Source organism: Chrysochloris asiatica, unplaced genomic scaffold, assembly GCF_000296735.1.
Source record: "Chrysochloris asiatica unplaced genomic scaffold, ChrAsi1.0 scaffold00022, whole genome shotgun sequence".
Lineage (NCBI taxonomy): Eukaryota > Metazoa > Chordata > Mammalia > Afrosoricida > Chrysochloridae > Chrysochloris > Chrysochloris asiatica.
The window spans coordinates 24,645,468-24,666,355 of NW_006408540.1; the positions used below are offsets into that span (position 1 = coordinate 24,645,468).

The 20,888-nt window shown below is 36.3% G+C and overlaps 2 protein-coding genes across 2 annotated transcripts in view; one reads left to right on the forward strand and one right to left on the reverse strand.

Annotated features, from left to right (window-relative positions):
- RB1 (retinoblastoma 1) overlaps positions 1–20,888 on the forward strand; it is a 250,862-nt gene that overhangs the window by 169,959 nt on the left and 60,015 nt on the right. The window lies entirely within an intron of this gene.
- On the reverse strand, positions 8,647–10,106 carry LPAR6 (lysophosphatidic acid receptor 6). Its single transcript, XM_006837640.1, has one exon. It carries the CDS (start codon positions 9,906–9,908, stop codon positions 8,874–8,876), a length of 1,035 nt encoding a protein of 344 aa, XP_006837703.1. The 5' UTR covers positions 9,909–10,106; the 3' UTR covers positions 8,647–8,873.

Here is a 20,888-nt window from a genome sequence, read left to right on the forward strand (position 1 = left end):
TCCTGGCCTCCAAGGAGCACTCTGGCTGCACTTCTTACAACACAGACCTGTTTGTTCTTTTAGTAGCCCTTGGCACTTTCAGTATTCTCCAACACCATAACTCAAAAGCATCAATTCTTCTACGGTCTTCCTTATTCACTGTCCAGCTTTCACATGCATTAGGTCCCTCCTGATACTATGTCTGAATTATGAGAGATGAAATTTGGCCATCCTGGCTTCCAAGGAACACACACTCTGGCTGTACTTCTTCCAACACAGAATGATTTATTCTTTTGGCAGTCCATGGTACCTTCAGCTAAACCTGTAGAAGGTAGGTATGCTGAGTGAAAGGGTCAACACATGTGTTAGATATTGTCAAACTCCCAATCAGAAGAATTTTACCATTTTGTATTCCTGCCAGTAATGTATGAAAGTACTGATTTCTTCACAAAAACTGTGAACTCAGTATTGCAAAGTAATTACATCAGAATATTCCTCAATCTTTCATCACCATTTCATAAAAAGAAAGTATATTTTAATAAGATAGGATTTATTCAGAATAAAGGACAAAGTTGTTGTTAAGTGCAAGACTAGACAGCGTTACCTTTCTCTCAAGGAGTGATGGTGAGTTCACATTGGTGCCTTTGAGATTAGCAGCCCAACACTTTAACCACTGCACCACCAAGGTTCCTTCTGCATGTGTATAGACTTATCAACAAGTTACTTCTTATCCTGTCTCTGCCTGACTTATGCATCCTTGTGTAGGTTTCTTAGCCTTGTAGTTCTTCAGTTTCCTTCCTCAACCTGTACTGATTTTATCAAATTTCCTTCAGGCCCTTTCTATTCTAAATTGTGAATTTAGTAGAAGCAGTTTTGATAGGGAGATATTGGAGCTCAATAATTGGTCCTTGACATAGGTTGAATAATGTCCTCCCCAAAAATGTGTCATCTTAGCTAGGCCTTGCTTCTCAGTGGTTGGCAGTTACGTGATCATCCCCGTGATGTGATGTGATGTGATAGACCAATAAGGAGATTAAAGATGGAATGTTGTTGTTAAGTACTGCAGAGTCAGTTCTGACTCATAGTGACCCTGTATAAATCCTATAATGACCCTAATCTGATAAAAGAGAAATTTCCATGGGGGGTAGCATGCAACACTTTTTATCTTACACAAGACAAAAGGAGAGAGAAGTGAGAGAAAGAGGGACCTACTACCACCAAGAAAGGAGAGCCAGGAATGGAGTGTGTCCTTTGGACCTGGGCTCCCTGCACTGGGAAGCTCCCAGATCCAGGAAAAGACTGATGCCAAGACAGGTGGAGCTCTCCAAGGAATGCTGAGCCAACAGATGCTGCAATTCTAAATTCAGACTTCTAGCCTCCTAAATGGGAGAGAACAAATTTGTTTGGTAATCCACTTGTCATAGCAGCACTACATAGCTAAAACCAGACCTATATGGTTATAAGTAAACAATAAATACTCGTTTCTCACCCTTACCACTTGATCAAATTTTAATTAATTTCAGACAATTTTTTGTGGTAGTTGAATCTGTTATTGTTAAATGTCGTTGAATCAGTTCTGACTGACTCATAGTGACCCTGTACAAAGTTTCCGAAGCTATAAATCTTTGTGGGAGCAGAAAGCCTCATCTTTCTCTTTTGGAACAGCTAGTGGGCTCAAACCACTAATGTTCTGATTCGCAGACCAGTGCTTATCCTACAGCGCCACCGTACTCTCTTAGCCATCCTGTTGTTACTATTTTTAAGTGCAGTCAAGTCTTTTCTAACTTATTGGGACCCTGTATTTGGCTTCCAAGGAGCAACTAGTGTGTTTCAAACCAACCTTGTGATCCAATGCTTTATCCTATAGCACCACGCCAGAACTCCTTTGCTATCTTTGTTGTTGTTGTGAAGTGCCGTCAAGTTGATTCCGACCCATAGCGACCCTGTATAGGGTTTACAAGGAGCAGCTGGTGAGCTTGAACCACCGACCTTGCAGTCCAAACGATTTTGCAGTCTGACGCATTAGCCCACAGCGCCACACCAGCTATCTTGGTGGTGATGGTTATGTGCCATGGAGTCGGTTCCGACTCATAGCGACCCTGTACAAGGTTTCTGAGGCTGTAAATCTTTATGGGATCAGAAAGCCTCATCTTTCTCCTGTGGAACAACTGGTAATTTCAAATTGCAGACCTTGAGGTTCACAGCCCAATTCGTAATCACTGCTACCAGAGCTCCCATTATGGTTTTGATTTGTATCTCTCTGATATCTAATGACATTGAGCATCTTTCAAAAATTTTTATAGTAATTCAGTCTGTATACATAGAGCAAATTTTGAATTTGAAAAATAATTACTAAATTCATGAGGTATGTCCTGGTGTGGCACTATGGGTTAATGTGCCAGACTGTAAAGCCCTTTGAACTGCAAGGTCAGTGGGTCAAGCTCACCAGCACTTCCTCAGAAACCCTATACAGGGTCGCTATGGGTCAGAACTGACTAGATGGCACTTAACAACAACAACCTATTTCTGGGGTCCTGTCTCTTGGATTCTGGTTTTACAATACTGCTTTTCAGTAATGTAAGAAATAATTTTGTATTCTTTTAGGAATTACTGATAGGAGTGCTGGTAGTGCTGTAGGATAAGCACTGGACTGCTAACCATGTGGTCAGAAGGTCAAACCTACCAGCCATTCTGTGGGAGAAAGACGAGACTTTCTGGTCCCATAAAGATTTACAGCCTTGAAAACCCGATGCAGGGTCACTATGAATTGGAACTGACCTGACAGCCCTTAACAAGAGAAGGAAGTGTGCCTAGAGTTACTTTCTTATGGTTTTATTAGCCTTGTATGATTGAGATTGTTTATACTTTTACGAAACTGTCAGGAAATGGGAAGCAAAGCATCGGATAAAAGCATAAAGAGCGTGTAGAGTCCACGGCCAAATAGCAGAGTAAGCAGTTGCACTAAGCTGGTCCTTTGCAACAAAGATGTGAGAGACCAAATGCAACAGATATAAATGGAAATCCTGGAGCCCTAAACAAGAGAACGGGACAGAGAGGTGGATTGAGTGCCAACTGGAAGAGGAAACTGAACAGGAGCAGTGAGAGAGAAGAAAAACAGGTAGGCTATGGGCTGGCATAGTGCAGTGCGGCCATCTTGTGACTTGTGGGCACAGGACATGAATGGAGGTTGGTGGCAAGGGGTTACAATTCTCTCTTATTCTCGTGCCCTCTTGGTAGCTGGGGACATGGCTAGTCCCTGCCCCTGGAAATCCAGTAGTCAGCCTCTGCTCAGCCTCGGTTTGGGTACCTGACATAGTACCCCTGCTTCTGGAGACATATGAACCCTCCCTGAACAACACTGCACCGATGGTGAACAGAGTAGTAACTGCAATCACACTTCTGGTTTCTGCCACATCCACCAGGATACAGATGGTGAGTACCTGAGAACACACCAATATACAATCATCAATTGAAGATAAATATGACACCACAATGTCTTGGAGAAAACAGTTTCAGTTTATACAAAGAAGCAAAATAGAGTGTCTCAAACAAGTGACCAAAATAGAGAGTTAGAGAAATGTAACACCAGAAATGTTATCAGAACTACCTTATAAGGAATTTAAAAGACTGCTAATTAGGCAATTTAACAGATTGTGAAGAAGATCTAGAAAACTACAGATGAAATCAAAGAAAACATAGATACAATTATGGAAAGACTCAGGAAGCAAACTGACAAAATAATTGTAAAACATGGGAACCATGTTAAAATAGCAATTAGAAAGCCACAAGATTAATGCTAAGATTTCAGAAATAAATAATACACTGAAAGGCTAAAGAAATAGAATAGAATCAATGAGAAACTAAATTACTGAACTTGAAGAAAATGTTTCCATATTCGGAACAATCAGAAAAAAGAGCAAAAAATCCAAAGAAAGTCTAAGGTTTATGTGGAACACTATCAAGAGGAATAACTTATGTGTGATAGGAATTCCAGAACAGGAAGAAAAAGAACCCAGAGAGAATATTGTCCAAGAGTTGTTGGAAGAAAACTTCCCTAATATCATGAATGACAAAAAGATAGACATTGAAGAAATTTAAAGAATTCCAAACAGGATAGACCCCCCAGAGGAAAAACACTTAACACATATTATAATCAAACTTTACAGAACCAAAGACAAGGAAAGAATTCTGAGAACAGCTCAGGAAAAACGAAAAGTTACCTACACAGGAGAACTAATAAGACTAAGCTCTGAAGAAACCATACAAGCAAGAAGACAATGGAATGACACATATAATACTGTGAAAGAAACAAATTCCAACCAAGAATCATATATCCAGCAAAACTGTCCATCAAATATGATTACAAAATTAGGTCGTTTTCAGATGAATAGAAATTACAAGAATTTGTAAAAACCAAACCAACCTTACAAAAAATACTAAAGGGAGTTCTTTATACAGAGAACCAACAGTAGTAGACAACAACCTGAGACTAACATACATGACAGTATCACCTACCCTCAACCCAAATAATAGAAGTATGCAAAGTGAAACAAACCTATAAGAATTTAGAGGGAAGAAGGTAATAGAATGCTATTTTGCTAAGTAAATTTTTTTTTCAAAGCCTTTAAGAGATACAGTCGAAACATATATTTATGTGTAGAGATCAGAGATAACAGTTGTAAAAACAAGAAAAAAACAATAAAGTTGAAAAAGGGACTAAAGTAGTTACAGAACTTCTAAGTGAAAAAGCAATCAAATTGATTTGAAGAAAAAAATAAAAGTAAACCTAACTGTGACCCTAAAAACTAGATCAAGCCTTATTCCTAGCCCTGACCGAACCCTTATTTTTACCATTAACCTTAGTCCTAACCATAACCCTAACAATAAAAAAGTCCTAGTCTAGCCAAGATCTAGCCATAGTCCCAACTCTGACTTTTACTCCTACCCATTCACCCCCCCTCAAAAGATAAAAATGTGATAAAATAGAAATTGGAGAGTTAAGTGATTTTAGGAGTATGCATATGTTGACCATCAGAAAATATTGCTGATATTGTTGATTAGTGTATTCAAATATGTTTTGTGTCCTTATGTTTGTTCATTTGTCTTTTTAATTTGGAATTCATGTCTTAGAACTCATGTTATAAATGACTAATGCAGTTTCCAGCAACTCAAAATACATTTTAAAATGCACAATTGACTTTCAAATTCAGACATGCCTAAGTACTATTTTAAAATTATTTCTGTTTCTAAATTCATTCACAGTCCACCTAAGAGCATCAGGTCACATTTTTCTTCATTTGTGACATACTGGGGTCGATTAGCATGTGGGGTTGTTAAGTGCCGTCTGGTCAGTTCCTACTCATAGCAGCCCTGTATAGGGCTTCCAAGGGGTGGAACTTCCTGACCTTGCGGTTAGCAGTCCAGTGCGTATTCTACAGTACCACATCAGACTGGCATGTAAACACTAGAAAATAGTTTTGGTACTGGGAGGTGGTACATTTTTCTAGGCAATAGTAGCTTACTGTTTACAAAAGACAAGGCAACTAGTTCATCAGGGGTTCAAAATTACAGGATTAGAAGGCAGTGTCTTCAGACTCCTCCTGGCCACACGCCACTCATATCAATCAAATGTTTATATGCAGTTTGCTGATGTTTGATTTTCTCTTTTATATTCTTCAACTGAGGAGCTAACTTCTTTAAAAACATATCTATAATCAGAATTTCTACCACAGACTTACCTTCAGTATTTTTAATTTATAATATTAGGGTAGCTGATATTACTTAATAAAGCACTATCTTCAGATTATTTAATCTTCTGTGAATATATGCCATTAGGAGTCCAGGTATGGCACTATAGGATAAGCACTGGACTGCTAACAAAAATGTCGGTAGTTCAAACCCACCAGCCACTTGTCAGAAACCCTATACAGACAGGATTGCTATGAATCAGAAATGACTCTCAGGTACTAAACAACATATACGGGTAAGTAAAAAAGCATTGCTACTAGGGTTCCAGTTCATACATTCATGAATTTGTTCTAAATAATCAGTTGATGGCTGCAGATGAGCTCTCACTTTATTTTAGTCTCTCTTTAAAGTATCTTCCCAAAAAAGCCCAATGTAAACAGTTAAATTCAAGGCAGAGAGGTTAACTCAGAAGGCTGTGCTGACTGACCTTTGGGAAATCTTGGTAGATTTTCTCGAAGGACACATGATGATCACAGGGACACTAATTAGGAAGAAGTTTGTTTGGTTTATTGTTTTTTTTAAATTGAAAACTGCATTCATGAGAAAAAGACCAGGAAAGTTACAACAAGGATTTTTTTTTTTTTTTTTCCCATCATGAAAATGCAGGGTAGCAAGGGTTGTCCTTTGAGAATTTCCTTGGGAAACTTTACCCAATCATCCTACAGCCCTGATCTTGCCTCTTCAGATATCTTTTTGTTTCCCAAGACTCAAAAAACATTTCAAAGGAACATGATTTGAGTCCCCCCAGGATGCCAAAACCTCTGCTTTGACTTGGTGAGAATCAAAGAGCACAGTATTCTTTGGGCAAGGACTAGAGAGATGGAATTGTATTGCTCTAGATGGAAGATAAGTCAAGAAACCATAGCTTCACATTTTGATATTTTTGTTTAATCAAGGTTTCTGTGATTTTGTGTGTGAGAAAGAGGAGGCAGTATAGTCTCAAAAAACCAAGGAAGCACTACACAGTTCTGCTCTGTTCTGTAGGGTCACTATTAGTTGGAACTGACGCCATGGCATGCGGTTATGATTTAGTTGTAATACTTTTTTTTTTTTTTTTAAATTGTGAATTATATGATAGTCCACATAGGAAAACATTAACTTTACATTCATCCTGTCTTATATGGTTACATCGCCATGGTTACATTGTTGCAATACTTTTGATTTACCCTCTTATTACTTTGAAGACTCTTGCTAAACTTTTGACTCATGTATCTTCCTATTAATAGAGGGGCAACACAAACTCGGAGTCATCCCAGTGGTAATAACTATGAACAGATGATATTTATTTCTATTTTTAAGTAATATTCGCACTTTAAGATTGTTCCTAAGTTTTACTCTTAGATCATTAAGCCCAGAAAAGTCCTAATAAATCTCAAAGGAAAACTCCCCACACTTTACGCCAGATCAGTAAGTTGTCAGTTACTTTTTAACTTAAAAACATTATGTTGAAGAGTACTACAACATTCCCGCCCCCCCCCCAATATAATATCAAATTAAGCTACATCAGGGTCAGTTGAAGAAAACATGTTTATAGTATATATAGTTTTCATGAGTTTTAAAGGACTATGCTTAATTTCTTCACTAGTGTGTTTAGAAGAATTTATTTTGCTTTAATCTAAAAAGAACTCATTGCTCTTTAAAGAAAACCCCTCCACTAGTTTTTTATTGAAAATAGATTTTCTTATTTATTATTTACTAAATGACTGTGATTTTCCTGAAATTACATACAAATTCCCAGACAGGAAAGAAACAGAGACAGCAAAACTCATATTTCAGTCTTAAGTGTATTTGTCTAAAGTTGCATTCAGGACTTGAAAAATCAAGGCAGTAAAAAGCTGATCTTGAATGCTAAATCTGGCAAAGTGCTGGGCTATTGAATTGCATGTCCTTTTTTTTTTTTGAAATAGAAAGCATTCTCTAGTTGACTTTGGAGATTAAGTTTTTTAAAAACTGTATGTTGGATGATGAAAGTTTCAGTGTAGTTGGCATTTCATATCTGAATTACAGTTTTATATGTAGTGAAATGAAAATATAGTTGTGCTTTTATTAGCCACATAGTTTTACTGCTTTTTATATAAGGAACTATGTTCTTACTTCATAATTTACTTTGACATATGATAACATTTTTTTTTAAATTTGAAGTAATGTATTTTAACTACTCACTATTTGACTTAGACTTGTCAGAAAAGGGAATTATTTCTATATCTATTTCTGTAATTTTCTAAGCACCAAGTATTGTCTTTAACTTATTTAAAACATATCAGCCTCTGGTATTTCCTGTAGTTTCTGACTTAAAATGCTTAGAATCTAAGTTCTCTATTGTGACATAAATATGTATTTAGAATGTATCTCTTGAAGTCTTTTATTGAAAAAAAATTTACTTAGCAAAATAGCATTCTATTACCTTCCCCCTTTAAATTCTTATAACAGATACCATTTTGAAATTGAGTGTTAACTGTACCCCAAAAATGGTTTGAAATTTTAATTGTGATGTGTACTATATATAGTTGCATACCAGATGCTTTTTATAAAATTTATAAATTACAAAGATAAAACCCATAAATAAAAGAGTAACTACACAAGGTAAGATCCCTTAAGAGTGTGAGTGTGTCATCATTGTATAGAAGACTACATCTTAAGCTGTTCTGGGAAAAATACTTTTAAAATATTGTTTCCAATTGCTCTCTATTTTCACTTATAATAGTTTAAAAGCATAATTAATCATTTTAATTCAAATTTAAATAGGAATTAGATATATGTTGAATAAAAATATTAACTACTTAAAGGAAACTACTATGTGAAAGTCATTTAACATGCTAAGGAATTCAGAGACAAGACAGGATGGTCACCATGTGATTTAAATCATAGTCACTTTTAGATTTTGAACAACTTAGGGATGTTTTTAATGAAGAAGAAGGTATAAATCAAAATGGCTCAGAAAAATAAAATGGAGTGTATACAAGAATGGAATATATTTTAATACTTAGCACATTTATACAATTTTTCTTTATACTAAAAATTTTTAAATGTCCATGTTTTTATCTTCTTTTGACGTTGGAAAAATAGTCCAAGAAAACACGTTTCACAGTTGAAAGAGCCTGAAGGTTCTGTTTCAGTGAAGTCCCAGTAGTTTTATTTCAAGCAGCTTATATTGTAGAGTCACTGTCAAAGATCTTGTTTTTCAAGGTCTGTAGGTTATGTTGAATAAAGTTCTCTGTGCCATGAGATTCAGAGAATCTGGAATCGCTTCTCCTAACAGACCAATTTTTCATTTTTATTGAATTCTGAATCGTGTCAGACGTAAAGTAGTAAATTATAGGGTCAAAACAACAGTTTGTAACAGCAATGCAGAGAGTGATTGGGTACATTGTCCTTACTGCTGCCACTACTGAGCAATTCACAAACGTTTGTGTTCGCATAAGAGAATAGAAGATAAGGTTGATATTGTAAGGCACAAAACAGAAACAGAATATGACCAAATGTACAAAAATCATTTTTAAAATCTTAGTCTTGTTTATTTTGCTTCTACTTAATGTAACAGGTTTATTTAAAGTTCTTAGCACCATACTAGAACAAGTTACATTTAAAATCAGAGGAATAAAAAATCCCACTATTTCAATGAAAATCACAATCCTTGAGAGATAGTTTTTCCATGTGTCTTCTGGAAATTTTTCAAAGCAGGTTTCTGAGGTATTGTTATCCTGAGCATGGGTAGACTGAAAAAAAACTGCTGGAGCACTTCCTCCAAGCACAGTTAACCACACAGCAATGCAAACAATTTTTGCATTTCGTTTGGTTCTGAGAGTCTTTGACTTAAAAGGATAGAGGATTGCCAGAAATCGATCTACACTAATACAGGTTAAGAATAGAATGCTTCCGTACATGTTGGTGTAAAACAACATCACTGAAATCTTACAAAGTAAGTCTCCAAATGGCCAATCCCGTGTTGCAAAGTAAAAAATCCTGAAGGGTAAAGTAAAAACAAAAAGCAAGTCTGACATGGCCAGGTTAATCATATAAGTTGTAGTTTCATTTCGAACTTTGAGTGTGCAGATGAAAATGTATATTGCAACACAGTTTGCTATCAATCCAAGCACAAACACCATACTGAACATGCACCCATATAAAGTGTACTTAAAGGAGTCATCATAGGAGCAGTGGGAGCTATTAATGCTTACCATTATAAAGGAACTTTTCAGTTGGCTGTGTTGAAGTCCTTTTGTCAGCTGCAGTCTCCTTTGGCATTCAGATTGTTACCAGTTTATAACCTCCAATTTATTTGCAAATTCTTTGTCTCTTTGGGTGGTTTTATAAATATTTCCTTTTTCTCTGGAACCTCCAAAAGAAACATGGAAGTTGTTGTAAAATTTCCACTGGGTTATTCAGTGGGAAAACACTCTCTCATCTTCTAGTCTCCAGAAAATCCGTGAATCCAGGGCTTGGTTAACCGATGAGAATTTTTTTTTAATGCAGTCAATAAAGCCAACCCATGGAATTAAAGAAACACTGTATTCCAAGACGGCAATAAAATGAGTTGTTTTGTAAGCTTGTATTTCAATTATCAAGGTGAATATTCCAAATTCAAAGTTTCCTGAAGCTCCAGAATGTTTAAATTGAAGTTGCCAATCTTGTTTTGCTCTCCAGTGCAAAGTTTCAGAGATTTACACATTCCCAATTTGCTCTCATTCACATCTTGTTCCTTTTGAGTGAAGTTTTTCTTTTTGGTATTCCTGTAGTGGATGGTAGTTAGCAGAAGTGTATTAAAGGTTCCGAAATAAATTCCTTAGCGTGTTCACGCTTGCTTGCTGAATTGAGGCTTTTCCCGCAGTTGCCAGCTGTATTGTGTGATAGGCTTTCTCTGAAGTGAAAAAGAAAGGTTTGCTAGATTTGTAATATGACATCACAGGAAGAAGAGGCCGGGCTTAGACAAAGAATGGTTTCAGCCCAGTTTGTTTGCAGTTCCTTTAATCTGATAATGTGTCGGCTGGGAATATACATAGGAGGCTTGCAAATGGTCACTGGCTGTTTAGCTGAGCTGGCTGCCCATTAATTCTTTTTTGTGTAGAAATGCCTTCTAAGGTACTGGCAACCTCTCAAGGAAAGTGGTAGGTTTTTTCCCAGGTAATCATTGGTAGCGTAAAAACAAAAAACAGTGTTAAGCTTCTTTCCCTCTAATTTAGTTGCTTTTGTGCTTGAGATATGACTTTTGTTTTTCTTTAAGTACTTATTGGCATATGTTTATAAATTGAAATTGATACTAGTTTTATCTTAATGCAGCATTTAAACAAAAGAAAAAGGAAAATGACTGTAAGAGAGAAGTTTCACCTCTAGACATTAAAAAAAAGATATGATTAGGGACCAGTGGTTCTTCTACTCCTGGCTTCTGTTTTTTTTGTTTTGTAATTGCTGCTAAAGATTAACTTGATTTAATTGGTCTTCTTGTGTGTAGCCCAAATTCTAGGCCTCTTTTAAGTTTTGATGAACGATTTTCTAGCATTCTTTCCTCTTTCCTAGGAAATGGAATTAATAATTTAGAACTGTTTTGATTTTCAAACTACCCCTCTTCACCAAGGAATAAATTCAAATAGGTTTGCTGTTAATCTTGTTTTACCCATAGATGTAGGCATTTTTTAAAAAAACTCAGTGTGGTCCCCTCAAATTGATATAAACCAAGTTTTGTAGAATTAAAAAAGTCACCACTTTATTAAAATTTAGATTTGTAATTTATTTTCATTCCTCCCATCCCTTCTGCAACCCCTTAATATGACATCAACTATCAGAAAATGGTGCAGATTTTGTCACATGTAGAAGTTTCTGTGAGTGATTTATGTATTTATATTTTAAGTATAATTGATTTTTAAAGCCCAAAGAAATCAGAAGAAGAAAGTATATGTGGGAATAGGGTACTTGAGTATACGTGTTATTTCCTTGAGGATTGAAGATATCCCAACCTTGGAGACATACTTGTTGAAATATTTTCCTTATAAAACATTTTATAAGTTTTTTAGAAAAGGCTAGATTGCCTTGTGTTTTATTTGTTTTTTTTTTTAAAATTTGATTCGTTGTTACTGAAACTCTTCAGGTATTGAGTAAGAATATGTAGGGCTTTTAAGGACAATTTTTTTCCCTATAAATCAGCCAATTTAAAAGTAATATAGTAATATGTTTTATACTATTTTTATACCATTTTAATTTGGATTGCTTTTACTCAGCAACCTTTGTTGTTCATTGATGGAAGTCCCCTGAAATGTAATCTGTTTTCATTGTTTGAACTAGAGAATTCATGTGTAACGAAAAAAACGTGTTGCTTATAATCAGTAAACGGCAACTGCAAGGTCAGCAGTTCAAACCCACCATCCCCTCCTTGGAAACCCTATATAGGGTCGCTCTGAGTCAGAACCAACTTGACAGCACTTAACAACAACATAATAATAAACTTAAAATTTAAAATGTAAAAGGCTGAATTTCTTTAGACTAACACATTTGGTGTAGAAGAACAGTAGTACATGTATGAACGTATTATAAAGGTAGTGGAAACTTTGAATAGTAGTGAAAGCAGGAGTATCTGAAAAGCTTCTTTACTCACTGGAGAAAACCTTTATTATAGATATTTTAGAAAATACTGAAATCTTAGTAATCTACTTTCAAATTGATATTCTCCTATGTTTGGTCATCAAAATGAAATGAAATAAAAATGAAAGTAAACAAAGTCATATTATTTAACTGCTTTAATGATGACCAAACAAAGAACATCAATTTGAAAATAGGTTACTAATATTTTTATCATTTTTCCAAGTATGGCATTTTCTCAATTGAAGAAATAAAATATATTAACTATATTTGAAACACTATTGTATATGCTGAAGTTGTTTCTCAGTTGAAATTATTTTTGCTTCTGGGAATAAAGATACCTTTATGGTTTTTCGTGTTTCAGTTATTGGTACTTAAAAACACAGATATTTAATTTGCTAGTTGTTATACTAAAAATAAACATTTTTAGTATATGTATACTACCATTGAGTTGATTCCGACCCATAGTGCTTTTATAAGACAAAGTAGAACTGTCCCATAGGATTTCTGAGACTGTAAATCTTTACTGGAGTAAGCTGGTAGATTTGAACTGCTGACTTTGCAGTTAGTATCCCAATGCCTAACCCACAGCTCCACCAGGGATCATATTTCTAGTTCTTATCAAGATGCCTGACCTTTAATAAAGACCCATGTTGCTGATAGATGAATCATATCAATGAATTTGAATTGTGTTAAAAGTTCCTGGTATTGAGGAAGTGGACTGTCCATTTTCCAGGAAGAAGATAATTGAATACTAGATTTTTTGAGATATTTAATGTAACTTCTAACTAAGGAACCAAAATAAAATTTGATACCTAGAAAAATCCTTTGATTAGGATTGAAAACTATAACTAAATGCAAAGAACTTTAAATACATTTAGGTAATTTTGAATTTTATACTTGTATTTTTTATACTGGTGTTGCTGTAGACTAAAAACTGGACTGCTAACCAAAAGGTCGGCAATTCAAGCCCACCATCTGCTCCATGGGAGAAAGATTAGGTTTTCTGCTTCTGTGAAGGTTTTAAGAATACCTTTTAAAAAATAAAATTTGCTACATTTGAAATGAATGCATTTTAGATTAAGGGATGTAAATTAATACTCAGAAAATTCTTCCCACATTTTTCACATTTAAAAATTTTAACTGTATCACACTGACATTGTTTCCAAACTTGATATGGTGCTGTAGGATAAGCACTGGACTACTAATTGCAAGGTTGGTGGTCGAAACTCTGGTTCCTTGAAAAATCCTGTATGGGTCACCGTGAGTCTGAATCCACTTATAAAGCTACCTAACAACAACAGCATGGTTTACATATAACAAAATATACTAAAACTTAAATGTTTAATTCTATTCCTTTTTATAGTATACTCATTTAGTGAAAAATATAATCTACTGTAAAGTCTGTTTTGGAGTCCTGGTGTGGCACTGTAGGATAAGCACTGGACTGACTACAAGGTCGGTTTGAACTACAAAGTCAGAGGTTCAGGCTCACTAGCCACTCCTTGGAAGCCCTACACAGGATCACTGTGAGTTGGAACTGACTCAGCTGTACTTAACAACAGCAATGTCTGTTTAGAAGCAAGAAGAGTATAAATGAATAATTAGTTGGTTCATTCATAAATTGTTCTGTGACCTCCTGGGGGTTAGGGTGGGGAGAGAAGTGTGGGTTAGTAATAGGAAGGCAAGAGACGATGTTATAACATCATATAGCTAGAAGTACTTGAGTTAAGCCTAGAAAGTGGCAGTGAGAATGAGGAAAAGGTGCAGTCAAAACAGATAATATTGTCAAGGCCAAAAGTGAACAGTACAGAAAGGAGGAAGAAGGAAAGATGGCTGAGGAGCTCACCTTACATGGTGTTTGCTTCAACTATTAAGCAAATAAAATATTAAGATAATTCAATAAAGGTTCACTTATTCATTCAACAAAATTTATTTAAGGTAGTTTCATATTGGACCTGGATGAGTCAGATTCCAGGCCTCTTCAAAGCCACAGCAGTTGTAGAAATTTACTCAAAAACCTAAGCTATGAGACGGAACCAACTTGAGAGCAATTAACAACAGCATCCTCCTTGTTCATCCATGTTATGAGATGTCTCGCAGGTTCATCTTTATTCTTAACATTGTTTGCTTTTCCATTGTGTCTATGTACCATAGTTTGTTTATCCATTTGTCCCTCTATGAGCATCTAGGTTGGTTCCATTTTTATGCTATTGTGAATAGTGCTGAGTATGAGTATGCATATATCTATTCATATGGTTGCCCATATTTTTCTAGGATACATACATACATACATACACACACATACACACAAGTAGAATTTCTGGGTCATATGATACTTCTATTTCCAACTTTTAAAGGAAGCATCATACTATTTTCCACAATGCTTGTGCCATTTTACAGTCTCAGCAGTGTAGGAGGGTCCCAGTCTTATATACACCCTTGCCAGCATTTGTTGTTTTCTGAACTTTGCTATTAATGCTGGGGTGAGATAATACCTCCTTATTGTTTTGATTTGCATCTCTCTAATGGCTAGTGAAGGAGCTCTGGTAGCGTAGTGGTTATGAATTGGGCTGCTAACGTCAAGGTCGGCAGTTCAAAACTACCAGCTGTTCTGTGGGAGAAAGATGAGACTTTCTGCTTCTGTAAAGGTTTACAGCCTCAGAAACCCTGTATAGGGTCACTATGAGTCAGAACCGACTCCACGGTACTTAACAACAACAACAAAAATGGCTAATCATTACAAGCATTTCTTAATATGTTTATTGGCCACCTGAATATCTTCTCTGGGCCCATGTCTGATATGTTTGTTGTTAGCCCAACGTATTTTCCCAGTCTCTGGGCTCTTGTTTTATTCTTCCATTGAAATCTTCAGTTGCACATAAGTATCATGTTTTTAGGAAGTCATCTTGTTTGTCTTCTGCTGTTAGTAGGTTTTCAGTTATGTTTGATAGTATATTTATCCCATGTATTGTTGTTGTTGTTAAGTGTCACTGAGTCAATTCCGACTCATAGTGACCCTGTTACCTTGCAGTCCAGTGTATTAACCCACATCGCCATACCAGGACTCTAACCCATGTATTAGGGCCCCTAAATTTGTTCCTATTCTTTTTATTGATTCTGTTTATAGTTCTAGGTTTTGCATTTAAGTCCTTGATCCATCTTGAGTTTGTTTTTGTATGTGTGAGACACGGATCTTGTTTCTTGCAAATGGATATCCAGTTTTGCTAGCACCATTTTTAAAAAATACCATCTCTTCCCCATTTAGATGCATTTTGGTGCTTTGTCAAAGATGAGTTGCCCATAGGTTAATGGATTTATGTCTGGGTTCTTACTTCTATTCCATTAACTTTGTGTCTGTGGTTATACCAACACCAGGTATTTTGATTACTATGACTGTCAAAAAGAGGAATTGTGAGGCCTCCTACTTTGCTGTTCTTCTGTAGCAGTGCTTTACTTGCTTTTACGGGGTCTCTTTCCTTTCCCCATATAATTGGTTTTACCATCTCTTAAAAATGAGGTTGGAATCTGGACTGGAATTGCATATCTGTTGATCATTTTGGGTTGTGTTGACATTGTCACAGTGTTGAGTCTTCCTGTTATAACAGAAATACCAGACTGTTGGCTCTTGGGGAAGGCTTCCTCTTTATCAGCTCTGGAGAAAGGTCCTTGTCTTCTTCCAGCTTTGGTAAGTTCAGCTTTCCTTGGAGATCTCCATACACCTTGACATAATCTTCTCCTGAATCTGGGAGCTTCACAGTGTAAGGAACCCATATCCAAAGGATGCACTCTACTCCCAACTCTTCTATCTTGGTGGTGATAGGTGCCTCCTCTCCTCAAATCTCTCTTCTTTTATCGCCTGTAACATAAAATGAGTTATATGCCCTATACCTGGAATTCTCCCTCAGATCAGGGTGGTGATGTGATTAATGGTTGTGTATCCCATTCTTAATCCTCTTATTGGCTTATCACATCTGATTGCATCATGGCGGATAGCTACATCTCAGTTGCCAAACCACTGAGACTCCTGACAGGCCAAGTTGTCACAAAACCTTAACTTTCACAGTAGAATGTATAAATACAATCAACTGTTCTACATGAACAGCTTGCACACTTACATTTGCTGTCACATCCGCTAGAAGACAGGTTTGGTGAGTGCCTAAGAACAAACCAATGTAAAATCATCAATTAAATACAATGTAACAGCACCACACTATCTCAGAGACAGCAGATGATTTGAATTCACATGAAGAAGCAATACAGAATGACTTAAACAAGTGACCAAAACACAGTGACAGAAATACTTTTTCAGAAAGAAATGGCCTTGAAATATCTGATCATAAAATCAAATGCATTATATTCATGTACATTTAACAACTTGAGAAAAAGATTGAGAAAACTGCAAGGCAAAATTAAGGAAAATATAGACAGAAGTTCAGAAGATTTCAAGAAAGCTCTACAGGAACAGACTGACAAAATAAATGAAAAATTAGAAACCATACAAACCCAACAAACAGAAATCCAGAAGATGAGCACTAAGATTTTGCAAATAGAAAGGGCAAAAGAATAGAACTGAATCAATGGAAGACTGTATTAGTGAGCTAGAAGACAAATCTTTCTATACTATCTAATAGCATAACAACCAGGCAAACAAAAACCAGACAATTTAAGACAGGCTGAGATTTAACGGGGAGACCATAAAGAAGAATAACGTGAGATTAGAATTCATCAGCAGCAGGAAAAGACAAGATTTTTAAAAGCCACACAGAAAATTGGTGAAGAGTTGTTGAAAGAAAACTTTCCTAATATCATGAAAGACAAGAAAATTTGCGTTCAAGAAGCTCAGTGAGCTCTAATCAGGATAGAACTCAAAATAAAATCACCAACATGCGTCATAATCAACTTTTCTAAAATCAAAGACAAATAAAGAATACTGAAAACAACTCAGAAAAAAAAGAAAAATTACCTGCAAAGGAGAATCAGTAAAACTAAGCTCTGATTTCTTGGCAGAAACCATGCAGGCAAGATGGTAATGGAATGAGATACATAAAACTGGAAAAAACAAATTGCCAACCAATAATTATATATCCAGCAAAATTGTCTCTTAAATGCAATTGTTGTTGTTAAGTGCCTTCGAGTTGGTTCCGACCCATAGCGACCCTGTACAGGGTTTCCGAGGGTGTAAATCCTTATGGGAGTAGAAAGCCTCATCTTTCTCCCGCAGAGCAGCTGGTAGTTTCGAACTGCTGACCTTATGGTTCGCAGCCCGATTCGTAACCACTACGCTACCAGAGACCTTATGGTTCGCAGCCCGATTCGTAACCACTACGCTACCAGAGCTCCTTCAATGCAATGGCAGCATAAAATCCTTTCAGGTAAAAAGAAATTAAAGGAATTTATAAAAACCAGACTAACCTTAAATACTAAAGACATTTCTCTGGACAAAGAACCAATAACAGTAAACAGCTACCTGATCAATTCATATGCTTGACTACAATGTCAAGCACTCCAAACACATATAGAAGTATCGAAAGTAAAACAAACCTTTAAGAGTGAAAATAGAGAGTCAGATATGTCAATATGTAAATGAAGATGATTACAAAGTAAAAACATGGCATAAATACTGTAGTTACAAACTTCCAAATGAAGAGGTCAACTCGATTTTTTATACATTTCGGAAGATTGTTATATTATACATTTGGGAAGAAATTACTAAATTAAAAAGTAGCTTCATAGAAAATTAATAAACCTCATCAGAATAAAAGGGGAAAATAAAAAAGATAGTAAACCACTATGTCTCAAGAGGAGTCCTGGTGTGGTGCTGTGGGCTAATGCATCAGACTGCAAAGTCATTTGAACTGCAAGGTCAGTGGTTCAAGCTTACCAGCTGCTCCTTTGAAACCCTATACAGGGTCGCTATGGGTCAGAATCAACTTGACGGCACTTAACAACAATAACAAAGTCTCATTAGACACTAATGACAGAAGACAAGAAATGTGACTGGGAGTGGTATCAAGAGCATCATACAGGAAGGGAGCAGAAGGTCATTAAGAAGAAAGAAAGAAAACATCAAAATGGATGCTGAAAGAGACTCTGAAACTTGCTATCCAGTGTAGCTATGCCAAAGCAAATGCAAGAAATGAGGCGGTAAGAGAGCTATAAAGAAAATTTCAAAGGACAGCCCAAGAAGCTAAAGTTAAATATTATAATGAAATATGCAAAGTGCTGGAGTTAGAAAACCGAAAGGGAAGAACAAACTCAGCTTTTCTCAAGCTGAGAGACCTGGAGAAAAATTTAAAGCCTACACTTTTAATATTGGGGGATTCTATGTGTGGTGCTGTTGGTTAATGTGCTGGAATGCAAGGTTGGTTTGAACCTCAAGGTCAGTGGTTCCAGCTCACCAGTTGCTCCATGGAAACTCTATACAGGAATCTACTTGGAGTCACTTAATTACCACAACATGGGCAAAATATTGAATGATGAAGAAAGCATCAGAATAAGATGGAAGGAATACAAGGAGTTGTTGTTTAACCATTTCAAGAGGTGTAGCATATGATCAAAAGCCAATGGTACTGAAGGAAGAAGGCTAAGGTGCATTGAGGGAATTGGCAAAGAACAAGCCTCCAGGAATTGATGGAAAACAAATTGAAATCTTTCAGCAAACTGATGCAACAGTGGAGGCACTCACTCATCTATGCCAAGAAATTTGGAAGACAGCTACCTGGCCAACTGATTGGAAGAGATCCATATCTGTGCCCATTCCAAAGAGAGGTGACCCAATGAAGTACAGTAATCATCGGATAGTATCAATAATATCACGTGGAAGCAAACTTTTATTGAAGATAGTTCAAAAACTGCTACAACAGTACATTGACTGCCAGAGCTTCAAGTCACATTCAGATGAGGACATGGAACTAGGGGTATCATAACTGATGTCTGAGGGATCTTGGCTGAAAGCAGAGACTGTCAGAAAGATGTTTGTTTACTTGTGCTTTACTGACAATGCAAAGGCTTTCTGTGACAAACTGTGGATAACATTGCAAAGAATGGGTATGCCAGTACACTTAATTGTGCTTATGAGGAACTTGTATATAGACCAAGAGGCATTCACTGGAACAGAACAAGGAGACACTTAATGGTATAAAATCCTGAAAGGTGTGTGCCAAGGTTGTATTTTTTTCACCATACTTATTCAACTTTTATGATGAGCAAATAATCAGAGAAGCTGAATTATATGAAGAAGGAACAAGGCATCAAGATTGGAGGACGACTCATTAACAGCCTACAATATGCAGATGATTAACCTTGCTTGCTGTAAGCATAGAGGACTTAAAATAGTTACTGATGAAGATCAAGACTACATACAGGCTTCAGTATGGATTGCACCTCAATAAATAAAACAAAAATCCTCACCACTGGACCAATAAATACCATCATGATAAATGGAGAAAATATACAATTTGTCAAAGACTTCATTTTATTTAAATTATCAACACTCATGGAAGCAGCAGTAATCAGTTGGTGTATTCCATTAGGCAAATCTGGTACGCAAGACCACTTAGATTTCAAAAACAAAGATTCCAGTTGAGGACTACAGTAAGCCTGACCCAAGCCATGGTATTTCCAGTAGCCTTATAAGCATGTACAAGTTGGATGGTGAATAAGGAAGACCATAGAAGAACTGATACATTTGAGTTATGGTGTTGAATATTAAAAATACCGTGGACTACTAGAAGAACAGGAGTCCAGGTGTGGCACTGTGGGTTAATGTGCTGGACTGCAAAGTCACTTTGAACCGCAAGGTCTATGGTTCAAGCTCACCAGCTGCTCCTCAAGAACCCTATACAGGGGCATTATGGATTGGAACCATCTCGATGGCACTTAACAAGAAGAAGAACAACAACAAATGTGTATTGGTAAAAGTATAGCCAGACTGCTCCTTAGAAGCTAGGATGGTGAGATTTCGTTTCTCATACTTAGGACATATTATCAAGAGGGACCAGTCCCTGAAAAAGAAAGATATCCTTGGTAAAGTGAAGGGCCAGACCACTAATGAGTTGGGTTGGTACAGTGGCCTTAGCAGTGAGCGCCAGTGTAACCGTGATTATGAGACTAGTGCAGGGCCAGGCATTGTTTTGGTCTGTTGTGCAGTGTTGCTTTGTGTTAGAATCGACTTGACAACACCTCACAACAACAGCAATAACAAATCAACAGCAACAAAGAAAACGACAAGAAACCCCACAGAGTGACTTAGCACAAAATATTATGTGAAGCAAAGAAACCAGCAACACTACTAAAATTCACTCAGTAAGATGACTGCAAAATACTCATTGGTATGTATAATTACACTGAATGTAAATGGATTAAATGCACTAATGAAAAGAGAGAATAGCAAAATGTATATGAAAACAGAACCCATAATATCCTGTCTGTAAGAGACACATTTTAGACAAAGACAAAAATAAGACTAAAAATCAAAGCATGGAATAATTTATCAAGGTAATGGCCATCAGAAATGTGGATTGGCATTACTAATTTCTGACAAACTAGTATAAGAGACAAAGAAGGACACTATAAATAGGCAATTGAAA